Below are 20,819 nucleotides of genomic sequence, written 5' to 3'. Positions count from 1 at the left end.
AGCTCTTTCCACCAGAACTCGTGTCTCCACCAGGGCCTGAACTTGAGACTCATACTGGGACGTTCTCATTTCACTTCCTCTGTGAAACATTACAGCCAAGTCTGAGGGCGTTTAAACCATAAACCCCGGGGGTAGAAAATCAACTTATCTCCTGCCTGTGCCTTCACATTCCTATTCCCAGCCCTCCCAGAGCAGAGCTCCCCACCCAGGGCACACACACAGACCCGTCCACGGGGGACTTCTCTTTGAAAAGTGCTTTATTTTGACAGGATCTAAGTTCGGTGCATTAAAACATATCAAAATGTTACAGAAATTCACAGCTCCCTACTGAGGCCTTGTCAAATTATGTTAAGATTCCTAAACACATCAGTTTATAAGTTCAGAACCAAACATTGAACCAGGTCATGTACCATTGCTGAAAGGCAAGTGTAATTAAGAAAAGAATACTTCACAAAGTTAAAACAAGTGGGGAAACCCTTAAGAAACACTAGCAATTACACACCAGAAACCATCAACCTGGGAGACAGGTCTGCAACCTCCAGGGAAGACTCTAAGAGTAAACTCAGGCTTTCCCTTCACAGCTTGTCCACGTCTTGTGCTTGGTTAAAACACAGGGGGCGCTGTAACCTCCTGTGACGGGGGAAGACCTTTCAATTGCGTCTGAAAGAAAGGATGCCATATTTGCTTTTATTTCTACCTCTCTAGGAGATCATTTCTCGTCTCGTCCACTTCAGGCAAGATTGGGTAAAACCATTTGTAGATGCTCAAAAATGCACCGCTGCCTCAGGATGCTCAGGGAGATCTCTGTCTCCTACCTCAGCCCCCACATCATGACTTGGTCGCCATGAGACAGTGAAATAAATTCCCTCATTGATATAGAAGTCTTTCTCGGAGATGCATCTATGACACCGTGTTCTCAGTGTTACAGAGCTTTGAAATACATTTTTTTTTAAAGGAGCTTCTCTTTTCTTGAGAGCTTCTTGCCCTTCTGCGGCCCATGCCACCCTCCTAACTCTGAAATAATCACTCAACTCTGCAGAAAAGAATTCTTGCCAAGACGTTTTTGCATCAGAGAACAGGTTTTTTTCTTTTTTGGTCATTATATGTCAAAGTCTTATCTACACTGATGATAAAATGTCTTTATCTGGAGATGTCTAGGAGAGAGTATTGTTTTCTTTCCGGTTGGGAGGAGGGAAGGGTGAGACTATTTCTCCTTGAAGTTTCAGACCAAAACCCTGACTTCAAGTCTCATCATTTTCCCCGTGGATGGGTGGCTAACCTGAGCTCCTCCTGCCTCCACCTCAACTCCCAGTTAAAGTCGGTCCAGCCTGGAGACCAATGTGCACATTCCTCACCAACACGTCCAGGCAAGCCTGGCGCCTGGGCTTCTCAGTCCCTCCCCAAGGCACCACCCCCCGCCCCCCCAACCCCCCGCCCCTTAACTCATCACCTTCCCACTAACCTGGTCACAGAGAATGTGACCTTGTGCTTAATTCCACCATCAATGGGGGAACAGACCCCCTTCCCAACCAGATGGACTCAGGTTTTTCCTTCATTTGATCACCTTGTAACATAAGCCCTGGAAAAAGCAAGCCAGATGTACTTGTACTGCTTTTCACAAGTTAGGAAAAATACCCTACAAGCTGGCCTTTTGTTCTTCACACAATTTCAGGTTCATTGCACGCAATTACATAAACCCATACAAATCAGGCGAGGAGTTCAAAGCTGCCAGGCCATGTGATACCAGTGAGAAAATCCGGCTCCACATGGCGGCGAAATGTCTCTGTTTCAGCTGCTGCTATTTCAAAGAACCTTTCCAAAATTCCTGGTCGGGTTATTAGGACGTGAGAAATGATCTCTAAACAGGGTAGGCCTAAATGGAAGAGTGCGGCTTGCATTAAACGGAATGTATGGTGTCAGATACGATTTCCCCTCCCTTCCATCCCGACCCCCCGTCTTTAAAAAGCCAAGTCTACCGTAGGGTCACTTTCTCAGAGAGTGATCTGGCAGACCTGACATTCTGCAACATTTCCATGTTTAACACTATCGTAGTGCTAGTGCAAATTAAAGAGAACTTTTATAAACCAGAAATAGCTGTCCAATAAAAGGTAGTGGTTAGTAATTTGCCTTGTGAAAACTGTTCTCCCTAACTCCCCAAGGAGAATTATTGGGGCCAACAAAGGCTTTGAACATTCAAAAATAAAAGTAACTGGAAGAGAAGTTTCGCAAGTCATTTTTTCAAATGCAAAACTCAGGAAGTATGCATGCATTCACGAAACTGCTCTTTCCATCTGTAACAAAGGACGCCTCTGACCCCGCCCCCGGATTTTTTCTGTGCGTTTTGCAGAAGCCCACTGAGGTGTCTGATTGAGACTAAGGCCTTCCGGATTTCCAGTCCATGTCCCACGGGGCCGGTGGTGCTGTCCCCACAAAGGAGGGAGGCTTGCTTAAGAAAGCCCCGGCAAAATGCCAAGTGGCAGCGTGCCATCTTTTTGAAAGTCAACAATGAGACCACAGCTGGGAGCCATCTAAAGAGGCCATGGAGGCCACAGGGGCGGGGAGGGGGGCAGGAGGGTGCCTGGGGCAGGACCGGCTCTGCTACAAAGGTCTACTTTTTTTGCAGGCACCGATTTCCTCTCATTTCCTCAACTGCCCTGCTCTCCAAACTTTTCTTGGAGAGAAACTGGAGAAGAGATGGAGAGCTCTCATCCCAACAAGACTTAGACACCTGCTGTTAGGAGCTCCTGGTCTTGCTTGATCTCCACACATTGCTCCAAGCATCTCTGTTCCTCTTCAAACTGTTGCAGCTGCTGAGCTACCTGCCATCTCCCTGATGGGGGCCACCAGGGACAGACCGTCCCTGCCCTTTCCTCCTGTTGGGGTCTGCTCTAAAGATCACCCAGGTGGCTGCTCAGGCTGAGAGAGAAGCCCCGTCCTCCCTAGGCACCTTCACAGGGGAGCCCAAAGAACTTCCCTGAAGCCCACACTCAGTCAGTAACAGGACAAGTCCTCATTTTTGGAGTCCATCTAAACGTGTAACATGAGGGCAACTTCCAAGAATCCAGAGGTTGGAGAGAATAAAGCCTTGACTTCAAACACACAGCCTCAGCTCCAAGACCAGGCAGACCCCTTGTTGAGGTGAAAGTGGGCCGGGCTCCCGGGCACCTGTCATTTCTGCAAGGAGCTTCTACATTTTCTCAAGGAGGGAAACTTCCTGGCCACCCCCACCCACCCAGAACAAGGCCAGGCCCTGGCCATGCTAGCCAGTCACCACCATGTGCAAACCAGCGAGACCTGTTTCACGAGACCTTTCCTTCAACTCAAGAAGGTCCCAAAGAGTTGGGATCTGCAGCTTGGCGTGCTGAGAGAAACATCAGGCTCCCCTCTGTGTCCTAGAGGTGGCCACGGAGGCGAGGATGGAAGCAGAATCCGTTCTCTACAGGCATCCACACAGCTCATCATGTATGTCTTTGTTACTTAAAACAATCAAAGTTTCCAGTGTAAAAACCTGTGGGTTTATTGCATCTACCCCACTGCTGGTTTCTCTCTCTTTCCTGGGACCTGCCCCAAGGCCATGGGGCTGTTATTTTGTTAACTTCCAAGGATCTTACAATCCTGATTCTTCTAGGCATACAGGGAGAATCTCTACTAACATATACATACTCTGAAAGGTGAGCTTGCTGCGCCCCTTTCCCCTTCTAAATGTGGGGAGACACGTGTGGCTGCTCCCTGGCACTTGAGGGGAGAAATCTTTTCTTCAGCTTAAACCCTTCAGACCAGTGACCCCCTTGATTTTCCTGCCCACAAGCAGCACATCTGCCAGCCTCATGGCACTTGTGCTGGTTGCTTGGAATTTAACTACCAAAATACCAGGTAGGCACGTAGATATGTACCATGTGTGCATGTGCGCACAAACACACATTTTTGGGTCCTCCTTATAAACAAAAATCAAAAGTCCTTGTGAGGGAAAGAAAGGAGTGCAAGGATCCAAGGTTGGGGAGTTGTCTGCTGGCTTCTCCATCTCGCTCCAGGCAGCAAACGGCGGCTTGTGGGGAGCTGGAGAGGTTTATATTTAAACGTTTCCGTGGAAGGAAGGCGCCCACCTTACTGTGGATCTTCTCATGTCAACGGTGGCCCCTGTGGTGTCTGGATCCCCTCCTTCTTGTGGCTCAGATTGTTGCTGGGGTCTCAGCTATCTCCTCCAGCCTCTGCCGAATCATTAGCCGGAGCACGGTGTACCTGGGGACAGAAACAGCTGCGATGGAGAGGAGAGAACAACACACACCTCCTCTCGATCCCCCTCTGCCACTCTGTAGCTGTATGGGCTGACCGTCCTGTCCCTTTGCTTCTAGGATTGGCCCACCCTTTAGCCACTTTGTTGCTTGTGTTCATTTCCACAACAGGATGAGAGAGACTGAAGAGGTTACCTCCAAAGTGGATTCTTTTACAGTCGTATGTCACTTAACGACGGCGAAACGTTCTGAGAAATGCACCATTAGGCGATTTCATCATTGTGCAAACATCGTGGAGTGTACTTACACAAACCTAGATGGCACAGCCTACTACACACCTAGGCTCTATGGTACTAATCTTATGGGACCACCGTCATATATGCGGTCTGTCATTGACCGAAACATCCTTGCGTGGTACATGACTGTACTATAGTTACAGAGTCTGGCAAAAGAAGGATAAGAAGGTGAAATAACAACCACCACCATAATAAGGGTTCCATTAATTGAGTGCTTACTATGCCCAAGGCACTATGCATAGTACTTTATAGGCACAGTAGCATGTAATCACCTAGGCTGGACCACAAGAAATTGCCATTATTTGATCATTCTAGGGTGGCCTACAAACATGGCAACTTCATATGGCTCAACCTAATATTAGCAGCAGCATTTTGCAGAAGAGCCCATAGCAACCACCAAGCGTGGGGTCCAAGGCTTGTGGCTGAGTGCAGTTTTCCCATCCTTCTCTGAGTATGGCAATGCAGCCACTAGAGTGGGCACCACTCTGCAGGGCTAATGGGGACATTCCCTATGTTCAGGGCTTTGCACTGCACAGAAAAAGCTACTATTAAAGTCTGGAACAACATAGTGTTGGTTTTATTCTCTACTGGCAAAAATTAATCAATTGTTCTGTCATACCCACGAAATGCAGACAACTTTATGACTAAATATGGCAAAGAAATCATAACATCTTCCCCAGAGAGAAGCTTTACCAGACTTTTCAACTCAAATGTAACTTCCAGAAGAGAAATGTTAAAAAGGGAGGCAGGGTGTGAGGAAGGATTTCAGAGGCAGGTGGCTCTGACTACCTTCCACTGCTAGGACAACATTCCTGAAATCACCGGGATGTTTTTATGCCCCCCCCATCAAAATGAAAAGCTGACACGAGAGGAAGAGACCAACACACTGAAGTTTTGTGTTCCCATCTGAGATGCAGATTTGTCAGCCCCTTGAAGAAGGTCCGTAAGACCCAGGCCCCGGCGGCAGCTCAGCACAGTCCCTGCAAGGCACCTGAAGAGAGAGCCCCTCTCTGAGGCCCCAGAGAAGCCCGGCCAGCCAGCCCGGGGCCCCGCTTACTTGCGCATCAGCTTCTTTACTTCCCGATCTTCCTCCTCTTGGAGCTTCTGGATGAAGCTTTTAAGGACAGGCATCTCGAACTTTATATACTGGGCCACCTGGGGAGGAAGAGGTAAGTGTGGGTGCTGGCCCCCTCCCAGCATTACTCCAATTCCTTTTGGCGTCTCTCTCACGTCAGGCACAAGGCCTTGGGAAATCTATTTCTGCACTAATCCAAGATTTCCTTAAAGACAGGAGCTAAGCCTCATTCTTCTCAAGGCTGGTATAGAATCTGCGATGAAGATCACTTCATTTACATGACACATAGCTCATAACTTCTCATTTTTCACCTCATGTATCCAATTCATGACAAGGTGATGTCAATCACAGAAAAGTACTTTCTCTTGATTCCATGATGCAGAGAAAGCTCTAAACCCACGATATTTAATAAACCTCTCTGTTCTCCCCTAAGAGAATGTAAGGAGTAGCCATGACTCAGAATGATGATTTGTGTTTCAAGTGTCAAACAGGCATAATGTGAACTTGCTCCTGAGAGGCTGTTGGGGTGGGGGTGGGGGCTCCCAGGTGAGCTGAAGTTAAACAATCGCTCCTCCTCCCACACCAGAGTCCCCACCCTACTCCATCACCTTCTCCATGGGAGAAGTATATTTCTCCACCCTATCCATGTTGGGCTTGGCTGTGTGACTTGCTTTGGCCAATGGAATGTGTGTGGACATGACATACACCAAATCCGAAGGGAGGCTTCAAATGAGCTTACATGGTTTGGCCTGGTTTCTGGCACTCCAGCCATGTGCCATGAGAAGCATACCCTGGGTAGCCACTGGCCCTCCAGACCGGGTCTCTAACTGAGACATGCACCGTAGACCTGAACTCAACTCACAGCCTAGAGCCGAGCCCCTCCTACCAGCCTGCAGAATCCCAAACAGAAACGTCAGCGTTTGCTGTTGCAAGCCGCTAAGACTTGGGGATGTTTGTTCCTGTAGCAAAAGCTAACTAATACATAAGATCACGTCCAATCACTGCTAACGTCTTGAAGTTGCTGAGACAGTTTGCAGGAACTTCTCAGCCCTCTTACAGTAGCCTAGAAAGGCTCGAGACGTCTGCTTCTTCTATGGAAATCCTTTTGTGCCCGAACACTCCTCCACCAACTCCCACAGGGCACACCCCTAACTCAAGCCTCTGTGTTCATTCTCCTGGCCTGTGGCCATTACTGCCTCAAGAAAACCTTGTACTGAGGAATGGCAGCCAAATGGGCTGTGGTCTTTGGCCAAAAAGTCCAACTATACCCCAGGTGCAGGTAACCCAAACAAATCCCCACCCTCCTGAGGACAGACCATCCGATCGTAAGGGACTCACGTCATAGGTGACTTCCTCCACCTGGTCCTTCTCCATGAGGAACACTTTGGACACCTGCTCACATGGGCCTTGAAGGATCCGGGCGATCAGTGGGTAATCAGTATTCTTCAGCTTCTGTTTCTCTGGAACCACACACAGCCAGGAGCAGCCCTGAGTTTGGCCTGAGGCCTTTCTCACCATAAGCAGTGGTCAACTCAGGGGCTCAAATGGCCCAGGCACCTTAGGAGATGCGGCCATACAGTCAGGAGACTGATTTGTAATGAATAATTCAAGAGGTGTTGTTCAAAGCCACCACTCCCTCTCCCTTCCCCCCTCTCCCCAACAATACCACCACGCCTCAAATCCTTGGAAGAGGCTGCATTGGAGGACTTGATGTTATTTGTCTCTCGAGAAAATCTAGTTCCTTTTTTAACAGGCAGTTCGGTTTTAGTGTTTGTTTGCCGACCACGTACGGCATTCCCCAGTGAACCCATCCAGCGAGCCCACCAGCCTTGGAGGCAAACAACACTTGCAAGTTTCCAAAACCCAAACAACAAGCGAATGAGGCAGAGGTTGTTTGGTGTTTTTTTAACTTGCTATTTTGAGTTAATTAAAAGTTTTAAAGTACACTGTGTTCTTCAGACTTACCACCGCTGGTATGGACCACGTACAAAGCAAACTCCTCTGCCGAATTCTCGATCTGAATCAGGAGCAAAAGATACTTGCTGAATAGGATCATGTATTTACACATCCTAACTCTGAGCCACTCCCCCTTCTTCAACACTGCCAAGCTAAAGTTCTCAGAACTCAGAAGCGATGAGGAGCTGGGGGAGCAGGTAACTTTATCAATAATTATAGATAATAAGAGCTAACGGTTATTGCAACCCAGCAGGCGCAGTTCTTCACACTCTTCATGTTTTAATTCATCTAATACTCGCAACAACCCATAACGGGGTCCCGTCACCCTCAGGTTACGGATGAGGAAGCAGAAGCACAGGGAGCTTAAGTAATTTGCCCAACTCATCCAACCAGCAGGTGATGGACAAGGATTCAAACCCAGAGCCTGTGCCCTCAGGCCACTAGGAGACACTGGCTTCCATTAAAAATAAGAATACCCAGTGTCCAAAAGACTTAAGAGCGGAGTGTGGAAAACATACAGAGTAACAGGACTTCAAAAACACTCATGCACTATAATTCGCACATCTGTTGAAGGTTCTTTTTTCAAAGTAGGTTCCCCGACAGTGTTCTGGAAGTCAATCTGTGCACAGAGCCCCAAACCAGCCATCAGGCCTGGGGTCCTTCTAGGGCCCACAAAGCACCTGAGGGCTGTGGCTCTCAGGACTCAGTGGCACCAGGATCCCCTGCAGGCCTTAGTGCACAGGTTCCCTGGCCTCACCTCCCAGCTCCTGATTCGGTGGGTCTGATTCAGAGCTGGGGCCTGAGACCTTGCTTTTCTAACAAGCTCCCAGGGGATGCTGATGCCGAGGGGTTTAAGAATCCAAGCCCTCTGCCCAGTGTCCCCCTCCCCATGCACTCTCCACGGCCCCCGAGGCACACGTGCCACCCATCGGAGACCAGCCAGAGGAGCGAACTTGCCTTAAATTTGTTGAGCAGCAGCTTCAGGACCTGTGGAGTGGTCATGGTGCTGTTGATGCGGACGTTGGTGACCGAGCCATAGGCCGGCGTGAACACTGATGTCTGTGAAGAGAGGGGTCCAGATCAGGGTGAGAGTGGGGACCAGGACGAGGCACTACAACCCAGGTGTCCTGCCCCTGTTACCTGGGATAAAGAGCACAGGGACAATGGCACTCAAGCTCCCTGAGAGCCCCCTGACACCTGGCAAGCATCGGGCTCTGATGCCAACAAAGAGCCCTGGGCTTTGGGTAACTCTGGCGTTGGAGGGGTCTGAGCTCAGCAAGCGACAGGGTTAGGGAGGGGACAGGACCAGAAGAGGGAGGCCTTCTCTCCAAACACACCATGCACAAAGACCCCTCCACGGTGGCTTCAACATGCGAAGGTCTGAGCACTCTCCCACGATGCACTTGCTTCAGGTGCCAGATTGGAACCGAGCAGCAGGAGGGAGGGAGGGTCAGCTGGCTTGGGGTGGGGTGGGTGGTATACCATGCCCCCCAGTCTGAGCCCTGTTGCTCTGCTTTGGGGCAGCCCTGAGCTCATAGAAAAGTCAGACCACACAGCTGCCAGGAAGCACACGGTGCAGGAAGAGGGTAACACATGGATTTGCCAGGGTGGGGGAGAGTTGCTGATGGGGACTGTTTGTGGGGTCATCTCACCCACTACCTAAGGGGGTTCCTGATCTGGGGTCCCTCACCCCTCCTGGAGCCAGCAGAACCTGCAGCCTACCCAGGAGCCAAAGACTGAATGGCAAATACTTGGCTTCCCAGGTGTCTGTAGCCCTGAGGTGGCAGCTCCCCCAGAAGGGTCCTTGCCCACCTTGGGGCTGCCCCTGCTTCCTGCTACCTTGTCCCCTCTACCTTGTGGTTGTAGAAATGGCCATTGATGGAGAAGCGGTGGCGTCTGATTCGCCGCTGATCGCTGGAGGTCCTCACGTTGCCACGGCGACGCACCCCAACATCACTGCGTGTGCGCATCAGCTGTGGGGTGTCTTCCTGCACGGGCTTCAGGCCCCTGGAGTCTGAGAGGGAAGGGGGGTGAGTTCTGTCTGCCTGGGCCCAGGATGTGGCAGTCCGCACACACATGGCCAAATGCTACAGCACCCACCACCTCCCAAAAATATATTTTGTAAAAACTGTGTTTCCCTTTGAGGGGAAAACAATGCATAATTTACTGAGAAGTAATACAGTGATGAGTTCAAAGCACAGACGTCAGAGCCAGACTCCCAGTTTCCAACGCCAGCTCTGCCACTGCCATATGTCACTCACCTCTCTGTGCCTCAGTTTCCTCTTCTATAAAATGGCCCTAATAATAGCATCCACCTCACAGGATTGTTGGGAAGGTTTAAATGGGTTAATTCACATAAAGGGCTTAGAATAGTGCCTGGCACAGGATAAGCATGATAGAAGGACTTGCAAGATACTGCAAACTGACAATATCTATCAAAATTACAAATGTACATAGCCTCAGACCCAAAAATTCCACTTGAGAGAACCCTACAGACACTGACAAATGTGTGGAATGACACGTGTGCAAGGGCACTGATGGCAACCTTGTTTGTCACAGCAAAAGACTGGAAATGACATAAATATCTACCAAGAGGGAGTGATTAAATTATCACGTTTCCATACCATAGAACACTGAAGAGCTGTAAAGACTGTGGAAGGTCCTTATAGATTTGTATGGAACAATCCTCAAGACAAACTAATAGAAACAGGGATATGCAAAATGCTACTACTTATATAAAAAGAGGGAGAAAAGAAATGACACCCATGGGGCTGACCCCGTAGCCAAGCGGTTAAGTCCGCATGCTCCACTGCGGTGGCCCAAGGTTTCGCTGGTTCGGATCCTGGGCGCAGACACGGCACCACTCATTAGGCCACGCTGACGCGGCGTCCCACATGCCACAACTAGAAAGACCCACAACTAAAATGTACAACTACGTACTGGGGGTATTTGGGGAGAAAAAGCAGAAAAAAAAAGAAATGACACCCAGAAAGGTCTGTTGGTGTACGTTTGCAAAGACTATCTTAGGAAGGACGCCTTCAGGTTGCTTCCAGGGAGAGAAACTCGATGGTAGGTGGATGAGATGGGAGACTTAATTCTTTTTAATACTTAACCTTGAACCGTGTGAATTTTATTTATTCAAAAAGTAAGTAACAGTGTACATCATCTACCACATCAGTCTTCACACAGTTGGTCCCAACCTGGAGGAGGCTCCTCCCACCACGCAGGTACCTGTGGGGCTTGTCGCCTGGTCACTCTCCTGCGGGGCGTCCACCTCTGAGATCTGAATGTCAGGCATGTTGAGGGGCTTCAGGGTGGGGCTGGACAGAGGGCAGAGAACAAAAGGAAGACTGGTTCAGCCTCTGAACGGGAGATTCTGTCACCTCCCCCTCTCCCACTTCTGCAGGGGAGGCACTTGGCCTGTGCTAGGCTGGGGACCAGCACCCACGAGGAGATGAAGGATCTGGGCAGGCTGTGCCAAGTGTCCCATGAAGGTAGCCCAGCCCTGGGCTGAGCACTGGGTGGGGAGGGGGCGTTTTACAAAGAGAAGATGCTCCTTTCCAGCTTCTGCAGCAACACAAGCACCCGATTCACGGAGGCCAGGATGGAGAATGCCAAAGAACAAAACCTGTGTGTTGCCTGCGCTGTTTCTAAGCACGTGTGGGTTCTAGAGCTTATCTGGAAAACCCTAATAATGGCCATTTATTTCTCAGGACAAGATACCAACTCAGATCCACTTCTGTTGGGGGAATAACTCAGAAATTGCTTCTGGCATCTAAAAGGAATGGAAAGTAATAGGTTGGCTGCTACGGGGCTCAGGGCAGCTTTGGAAGTGGCACTGGCGACAGTGTTGTCAGGGTGGCAGGGACGGAGTGCTCAGCCAAGCTGGAGAAAAGGCCACAAGCAAGCAGCCTGAGCTGAGCCCTGGTGTAGCCGTGATCACTGGCAAATAACACCTCAAAGCCAAAAAAGACAAAGGGAGTAGCTCAGAGAATCCCACCACAAATTAACAGAGGATTTGGCCAGAAAGGAGAACCATATTTAACCAATTAGGACCATCCCATAGTGAGAAGAGTGTGGGCTCCTGGGACCCAGTAGAGATGGGACTAATGGTCCAGGAATGATAGTTTCAGGGAATGACAATTAAAATCGAAAATCTGAAAGAACTTCCTGTTGTAGTATGACTTGTGGACTTCTGAGCCCCAGAGCAGAACTGCTCAGGGCCTCTCGGGAATGGTGAACACACGGTGCCCACAGTGGCCACTGCCCACTCCCTGGTCCAAAGCTTTCTCTCTTGCTGAAGCAGAAATTGGTCTCAGCATCCTTCTTAACACAGTGGTCCAGGAATTCACTTCGTTGTAGCAGGCATCTGGGGTAACATTTATCATTCCTGAAAACTCTCTGAAAGCATTTGCAGGCTTCAAGAACCAACCAAGACCAGCTTGATGCCACAGGGAAGGGAAAAAAAAAAGCATGCAGAATGAAGGACCCCTTAGTAAACCCAGCCAAAGGCCACACGGTCAAATGGAATGTTAAAAATCATCTCACTTAAGGAACAGATTGTAACACAGTCTGGGGTCGGGGTGGGGTGTGCAAAGGGTTCAGCCCACTGGAAATCAAATACAGTGGAAGTGCTGAAAGCAGAACAGAGTGTGAAACCAGCAAAGTTAGACAAAACCAAAGAACCTTGACTGGCCATCCCGGCGTCCGACGGGATGGGCAAAGACACTGCTCCTTAAATTCCCCTGGAAAGAAACCAGATCAGCTCCAGGGTTTGGCCACATTGTAGGGTTCTCTCAACTTTAGAAAAAGATAGATTTGGCCGTGGAGTTTAACAAAACGTTCAGTGTGGCCAACAGAGAGGGCTAGTTCTTGTCTAAAACAGAAAAAACATCACTGTGGTTTTGGCTGAGAGGTTGGCACCCTCCACCCACGCTCTGGCCCAAGGGCTGTCAACATCAGCAAGTTTCAGGATGGAACAAGACTGGTCACTTGATCCTCAAAAGCGAAGTCCAGAAAGGCAGTAAAGAGGGCGTGCCTTTCTAGAGGCATTCGACTACTCATTTGGCAGTGGAGGGAGGGGAGGAACAGGCTCGGTCTTCATAGGCCTTTGCTGGGGACATGGAGGATGGGACCTCCCAGCCTACTGACCATCACGCCACCACCCAGCTCCAGGCGTGACCTGAAAGAGCAGACCCCTAGCTGACAGCGCTTGGCTGCTCCACAGGGCCTGACATTCCTTTGCTTCTTCCAGGTCCCCCCAAAACGTGGAGAACTTTGGTCAGAAGGTCTGAGCCCTACATGTCTCTGGAGGAGGGTCATTCTATGAGGAGTGGTCCCTGTGGGGAGGATGCTGGGCAGCGGACATCTGTCAGGAATGTGCAGGCTGAGCCCGGCCACTAGCAGTATCCCTCAGAGACCTGGAAATTCTCCACGACAAAGGACGTGCTGCTCACCCACGCCCTAGTGCTTCCCCTCTCTGACTCAGCACCTCCCCTCCTCCCTCTGACTCTCCCTCAGTGATTGTGGTGACAGGCATGGAGGCCCAGTCACACCAACGTCTGCCCCCTTCTCCCCATCCCAAGCCCAGAGCAGGTGGGCAGTGGAGGTGCTGGGATGGGAGCCAGGGTCAAGGCTTGCTGGAAGGTGGCATTTACCTGCCTGAGAACACACAGAACCCCCAGACACCCCCGCTTCACCCCCAGTCCCATCTCTTCTCACTCACCCCTGAGCCCCCAAGTTACAGCCGGAGTGCCAGGAGGAAGAGGATGGAGGGGGGCGAATGCGCTCGTTGTCATCCTGCATCTGCAGACGAATGGGCCGGCGCAGGCCCCAGGAGATGTTCAGCAGTCCCTCCACGATGAACTCGTCTTCTTCCTGCCCACAGAGCGATCAGCAGGGTGAGCCAGAAAAGCCCCGCAGAAGCCAGCACCACAGTGGGGGACAACTGACAGCATCCTTGATGTGTCCTAGCTGGGCGCAGCCAAGTTATAGTCACACCCCAGCTCCAAGACACACCCACTGTAAACTACCCCTGAGGCCGTGAAGCTGACCTCATAGGTCAGCACAAAAGTTGCCTCAAAATTCAAATATACATGTGCAAATTATAAAAACTTTTTCTTGTTTTTATGCTAATGACTTTAAAGAAAGAAGAATACATCTCTTAAAGTAAGTGAGACTGGCCTTGCTACAGAAGCAAGAGCTAAATTCTTGAGTTAGCTAGCTTCCCTCCCCCGACCATGGAAAGCCATGTGTCTTTAGCTATCACATATATTTAGCAATCTGACCTGCTGGGTGGAGGAAAGTTAAAGTAACATTTCCCCAAGTTTATTCTACAGAATACTGGCTCCTCCAGCAGATCAATTGTTACCTAAGGGGTGTCAGTGATAATGAGTTGGGAGATGATGTGCTAATCAGATTTCTTAACAGCGGAACTTTCCAGAGCCTATAATTAGCTCATGTGTTACATTATGACTCTCCAAGAGGTGAATAAATCCCGCAAGAATTCCAAATTTATATTCAAGGGTTGTTGACTGATAAGGAGTTAAACGTGAAACCCGTCTAAGGGCATTTCCATGTTTTATCCCAAAGAAATGGATCTCATTTATGACCAAAAAATCCTTTAATCATCGAGCATTTTGACAATTTATTCTATAGGACACACTCCAGAAACGCTGTTTAAGGACCAAAATCTCACTAATGGCCCAGCCACTAATTGGGGGAAGCTTTGAGGACAATACCTAAAAGAATCAGGCGTTCTTTCCCAAGTCTCAGAAAAACCTTTCTGAAGCCGTGTTTTACGGGCAGGGGCCACAGACGTCAGACTGAGCCCCATGGATGAAGATGACACCTGTCCGATGAACAGCTAACTTCTGGGAGGATCCTGGGGCCCAGGGTCGAGGGGGAGGGGGAATAAGAGAAGGCAAGAGAGGGGTGGAACAACTTCAGTGCTCTCGGGGTTCTTGGGGAGAAAGGCTTTATTTAAGCACAGGCTACACACGTGGCCCTTTAGCTAGCCAAGGCTGGCACCATTACTTTACATCACATGACTGTAGGGCAGAATTTAACCCCAAGGGGGACTCTGCCTAAGTGGACTGGTTTGAGGGACCCAGAAAAGGCCACTGTGTCCCACAGACTGTCCCCAACCAGCCTGCCTTAGTAGCTGAAATTCTACCATCTCATATCTATTTCTGTGGATTAAATCGCCATGGCTTGATAACCTGAAAATGTGTTTAGAAGGGCATTACACATACTTTCTTATCAGTCAAGAACACTCGAGTATAAGTTACTCTACAGGCTCCTATATAACTCACCATCTATCTGATAAGAGGCTTTACAGAAATGGATACAGGATGAGTAAGCTTAGATTCAGGATGGGGGCTGGGGAAAGACAGATGGATAGCAAAGGGCATTCCAAGAAGGCACCTTAGGAAGACTGCTGCAGCCGTGGGGGAGGACCAAGAGTTACTACCCAGAGCTTATGTGACTTTCTTGGGTTGCTGCAGCAACAGGACATGGGCCCAGGTGTGTAAACAGAGGACTGGGAAAGCTTCCTGAATTACCCAAGAAGAGGAAGCCTGCTGGAGAGCCATCGGAGAGGGGCATTTCACGAAAGCCTCCCTAGGGAGGAGCCCCGCTGAGGCTGGTGCTGGCCCAGCCACACCCCCACAGGAATGTCTCCGGGACAGAAAAGCTCATCCCTTTAGAACAAAATTGGACCTGGGGTCTCCTTCCAAGAACTCCAGCGACTCCCACTGACATCCCAAATGAGCAGCCCCGACTGTGGAGGCAGGGCAGGGACCCTCAGGCCAGGGCACAGAGAGACAAAGACGGGGCTGGCCCAGCGGGGAAGGGGCTCACAGGCCTTCCCTGGGCACTCCTTACCTCGCGGTGTCGGAGCTGCAAATTCTGGCCTTCATAGTACAAGTTGTACGTCTTCAGATGCAGGAGAAGTTCATTCCTCAGGGGAAAAATACAAGAGGTGTGACAGTCGCAGCTGGAGCCACTTGTAATACAGTTGCTCCCGTTTTCTCACCTCTAACCTGGCCTCAGTCACCCTAGTCTGGGTGTTTGTCCACACACGCGTACACACACACACACTCACACACGCATATACACACACACACAGAGTTCTTCCACCATCTTCCCCCAAGATCAAGATTAAGAGTAAAGACCATCTAGAACAGACTGAATGTGAGGCGCACTCCGGGAACCAAGGAGGGCTTGGCCTGCCGGTGCGGGCTCACAGCTCTGCCCACACTCCCCAAACCCAAGCTAAATACGCAGGCCTTCACAGGTCACCGATTCAGGGAGGCAAATACACTTCCAAGCCCACACACAGGGTTTCTCTGGCCTCTCCTCCCTCACGCACGCTGTGAGTTAGGAGACAACCATCACTATAGATCTTCATGAGACTCAGAAACTTCCAGGCTTTTCAGAAAGTTAAAAGGGATAGGTCTGGGCCCCACCGACATGCTTCATAGACATCACCTTATCATGTGTTTGAAAACACAAACTCCCATGACAGCGGAATGCATGAATAAAGGGAGCTACAGTTACACAATGGAGCATTATATAGTGATGAGAATATGAATGAGCTACACACAATGGGGATGAATCTCACAGATATTATGTTGAGTAAAATAAGCCAGACACAAAAGAGCACATACTGTATGACCCATTTATATAAAGTTTGAAATGGATGCTGAATTCAGAACAGTGGTTCACCTTGGGGAGCAGTGACTAGAAATGGGCACGAGGGGGCTTGTGGGCCCCGGCAATATTCTATTCTAGGTGCCTTGATCTTTTTATTCTATTCTAGGAACTTTTAGTTTATTTAAAAAAAACTTTTTTTTTAACTTACAAACGCCATTCTGAAGCCCCCTTAGCCACTAACTACTGGTTTCTGGGTGACCCGCCTGGCAGCACAGCTCTACTGGACACGGGAGAGCATGGACTCCACCCTCAGGTTGAATCAGGGTGAGCCCTCGTCAAACCTCAGAACAGTCTAGTCAAATTTTACCTAAAGTGCACGAGGCTCGAGGAGGCTGCTGTGCACTTTTGCCTGTTCTCAGGCGCGAGGGAACGGAGTTGGGTCCCCCTAAATGCAGCCCTTCAATGGAGAGATCTGGGGCGATGCCAGAGGTCAAACTGCCTGGAAATTCCAAGAAGTTCCTGACAAGTTAAATCTAGATAAACTGGAATAATTCTACGTAAGCCTAAATGAATTTACGAAAAAACGTGACTCCAAATAACCTAAAACAAAAGCTGTTTGGTACACAGATCTGAAACTAGGATTTAAAGTTACTGGTCAGGAGAAGTCCCTGGGGAAATCCTTCAGTGAAGAGCTAAGAATGATGCATATCTCAGACAACCGTGGGTCCGTATATGGCCACGTGTGTCTGAAGGACTTGAAACAATTTGGTCTCAAATTAAACATTTAGCTAAGATATAGAGCATGCAGCATGTACAAATCCCTGTGCTGGATATAAAAATACATCCTCAAACTTATAGTTCAAGAAAGCCCATTTTAGCTCAGCCTCTGTCACATTGGCAAAAACTCCAAGTTCACGAGATTTTAGCATATATAAAGTAATGAAACCATCTCTTTCTATTCAGGAAGCACCTGTGCCCATTTTAGCCAGAACCCCAGCAGCACAGGGACACAACCAAGCCAGAACTCCCTGCTGGGGACACCACAGACAGGACAGTGAGCAGCCATCATTAACTCTTCCTCCTGGAAGGCCTCTAGGACACCATCTCTTTCGAGCCCCCAAAGGTGCCTTGTCTTGAGGCCCCCCTTTACTTCACTCTCTATGGCCAGGCTCCAGGAGCATGTATTTATCTATAGCAGTATGCTTGCTGATGCTCTCATTTGTCCCCACTCGGCTGCTCAGCTCCTTCTCATGCACAAGAGCCCCAGCTCTCTCATGTGCAGAGGAGGCACCTCGGCCAGTGGCTTCTATCCACATGGGACTGGCCACTGGCGACACAACATTATAGCAAAATATCTTACTTGGAAATGTATTTATCTTGTCCACATGGGACTAGGGAAGTTTGGTGACTGTAGTCCATTCTTCCTTTCTCTTTTCATCAGAAGGAGAAACCTATATTGGAAAGGAGAAGACAGAGGTTAAGGTCAGGTTGTGTCCTTAGGAACTCAGCAGAACTCGGGCCAGAGGATGAGGGGGACATGGCTCTCTGTCCCCATCCCAAATCCACAGCTGGGGCAACCCACTGCTGACCCAGGGCTAGTGAGATGCCACAGTGCTAGCTGCTGCCTCTGCTTGCCACAGCCTCTGAGGAAAAAACACTCAAAGGAAAGATGACAGTCCCTGGACAGCCCCAGAACAAATGCCCCAGGCACAAAGAATGTTGACACCCAAGTTGGTTCCAAGGATGACAGAGAGTCTTCCCTAAAGAGACCTCCACAACACAGAATAGAGATCCGTCTGACAGGGAAGGCTCAGATTCTACTGAGGTATGCTAAGGATTGGTAAACCCCCAAAATGCCCAAATACAGCTGGGCGCAATAAATCACAGCATATGTGCCTATGATCGCCATTAAAATATGATAATGTGAGAGACATTTAATATATGTAAGCATAAAACATGCATATATATACATTTATATGAATGAATATATACATATTTCAGGGTTTCTCAACCTCAGCACCACTGACATTTGGGGCTGGACCATTCTTTGTGGTGGGGGCTGTCCTATGCACTGGAGGACGTTCAGCAGCATCCATGGCCTCTACCCACTAGATGCTAGCAGCACCGCTCCAGTCATAACAAAAATGTCTGCAGATAATACTAGAGGTTGAGAGCCCCTGGTGTGTGTGTATATATATATGTAAATGAACGGCAGGCCAGCTCTCTCTGGGTAACAACATTAGCAACAATTTTTTTCAAACATTTTATCGTGAGAATTTTCTAACATAAAGTTGAAGAAATATGACAATATGTAGCCAGGCATCCATGGCTATTCTACCATTAACATTTACTATCCTTACTTCATCATATATCTATCCATCTATACATCCCTTTATCCGTTCAACAATCCATCTTTTTTTTTTTTTGCTGGGAAAGATTCATCCTGAGCTAACATCTATTGCCAATCTTCCTCTTTTTGCTTGAGGAAGATTGTCACCGGGCTAACATCTGTGCCAATCCTCCTCCATTTTGTATGTGGGACAGCATGGCTTGATGAGTGGTGTGCAGGTCTGCACCTGTGATCTAAACCCACGAACCCTGGGCCATTGAAGTAGAGCACGCAAACTTAACCACCATGTCACCAGGCTGGCCCCAATCTTTTCCTTTCTTTTTAAAATTTTCCTCCCCAAAGCCCCAGTACATAGTTATATATTCTAGTCGTAAGTCCTTCTACTTCTATGTGAGCTGCCACCATGGCATGGTTACTGACAGACAAGTGGTGTGGTTCTGTGCCTGGGAACCGAACCTGGGCTGTTAAAATGGAGCACACCAAACTTTAATGAATAGGCCATCAGGGCTGGCCCAATCCATCTTATTTTTGATGCATTTCAAAGTAAATTACACATAAAACAAGTCTTAGCAAATTTAAGAAGATTGAAATCATACCAAGTACCTTTTCTGACCACAGTGGTATGAAACTAGAAATCAATAGCAGGAGAAAAACTGAAAAATTCACAAATATGTGGAAATTAAATAATACATTCCTGAACAACTAATCAGTCAAAGACGAAATCAAAAGGGAAATCAAAAAATATCTTGAAACAAACAAAAATGGAAACACCCATATCAAAACTTATGGGATGCAGCAAAAGCAGTTCTAAGAGGGACGTTTATAGCAATAAACACCTACATTAAGAAAAAAGAAAGATTGCCAATAACCTAATTTGCTAAAATTTCCTAAAATCAAAGAACTAGCAAAAGAAGAACAACTGAGCCGAAAATTAGCAAAAAGAAGGAAATAATAAAGAATAGAGCAGAAATACATGAAACAGAGACCAGGAAAACAATAGAAGAGATCAACAAAACTAAGAGATGGTTTTTTGAAAAGATAAACAAAATTGACAAACCTTTAGCTAGATGAAGAAAAAAAGAGAGAAGCCTCAAATAAATAAAATCAGAAACAAAGAGGAAATATTACAACTGATACCACAGTAATACAAAGGATCCTAAGAGACTACTATGAACAATTATATGTCAACAAATTGGATAACCTAGAAGAAATGAATAAGTTCCTAGAAACATACAACCTACCAAGACTGGATCATGCAGAAATAGAAAATCTGAACAGACCAATAATGAGCAAGCAGATTGAATCAGTAATCAAAAACCTCCCAGGGGGGCCGGCTCTGTGGCCGAGTTGGTTAAGTTCCCACACTCCGCTGTGGCGGCCCAGGGTTCGGATCCTGGGCACGGACGTGGTACCGCTCGTCAGGCCACGTTGAGGCGGCGTCCCACATCCCACAGCTAGAAGGACGTGCAACTAGGATATACAACTGTGTACAAGGGGGGTTGGGGGAGATAAAGCAGGAAAAAAAAAAAAAAGATTGGCAACAGTTGTTAGCCCAGGTGCCAATCTTTGGGGAAAAAAAAGAAAAAAACCTCCCAGGGGCCAGTCCTGTAGCTGAGTGGTTAAGTTTGTGTGTTTCACTTCGGTGGCCCAGGGTTTGCCAGTTCAGATCCTGGGTGCAGACCTACACACCACTCATGAAGCCATGCTGTGGCAGCATCCCACATAGAAGAACTAGAAGGACTTACAACCAGGATATACAACTGTGTACTGAGGCTTTGGGAAGGAAAAAAAAAAGAGGAAGATTGGCAACATATGTTAGCTCAGAGCCAATCTTCCTTACAAAAAAAATCCACAAAAAAACAAACAAAAAATCCCCACCTCCCAACAAAGAAAAGCCCAGGACCAAATGGTTTCACTGGTGAATTGTACCGACCATTTAAAGAAGAATTAATCTCAATCCTTCTCAAACTCTTCCAAAAAAGCTGAAGAGGAAGAAACACTCCCAGACTCATTTTAAGAGGCCAGCATTAGCCTGATACTAAAGCCAGACAAGAAAAGAAAACTATAGGCCAATATACCTGTTGAATGTAAATGCAAAAATTCTCAACAAAATACTAGCAAACCAAACTCAACAGCACATTGAAAGGATCATACAACATGATCAGGTGGGATTTACCCCTGGGATGGAAGGATGGTTCAACATATGCAAATCAATTAAGGTGATACATCACATTAACAGGATGAATGATAAAAAT

At 48.2% G+C, this 20,819-nt stretch overlaps 1 protein-coding gene across 1 annotated transcript in view; it reads right to left on the bottom strand.

Annotated features, from left to right (window-relative positions):
- Nucleotides 1-239: 239 nt before the first annotated feature.
- RASSF2 (Ras association domain family member 2) overlaps nt 240-20,819 on the bottom strand; it is a 42,632-nt gene continuing 22,052 nt past the window's right edge. Inside the window, exons 2-11 of the mRNA XM_046679158.1 lie at nt 17,575-17,665; nt 15,444-15,519; nt 13,285-13,436; nt 10,791-10,879; nt 9,413-9,573; nt 8,517-8,618; nt 7,569-7,620; nt 6,942-7,063; nt 5,586-5,683; nt 240-4,239 (exon numbers count right to left, since the gene is read on the bottom strand). Of these exons, the coding sequence (XP_046535114.1) occupies nt 4,170-4,239; nt 5,586-5,683; nt 6,942-7,063; nt 7,569-7,620; nt 8,517-8,618; nt 9,413-9,573; nt 10,791-10,879; nt 13,285-13,436; nt 15,444-15,519; nt 17,575-17,633 (981 nt within the window). The 5' untranslated portion in view covers nt 17,634-17,665 and the 3' untranslated portion in view covers nt 240-4,169. The remainder of the gene's footprint in view (nt 4,240-5,585; nt 5,684-6,941; nt 7,064-7,568; nt 7,621-8,516; nt 8,619-9,412; nt 9,574-10,790; nt 10,880-13,284; nt 13,437-15,443; nt 15,520-17,574; nt 17,666-20,819) is intronic.

This window comes from Equus quagga, chromosome 12 (genome assembly GCF_021613505.1).
Source record: "Equus quagga isolate Etosha38 chromosome 12, UCLA_HA_Equagga_1.0, whole genome shotgun sequence".
In the NCBI taxonomy this organism is placed as follows: domain Eukaryota; kingdom Metazoa; phylum Chordata; class Mammalia; order Perissodactyla; family Equidae; genus Equus; species Equus quagga.
The sequence above is the reverse complement of the archived record's forward strand: the minus strand, read 5'-3'. Positions and strand labels throughout refer to the sequence as shown.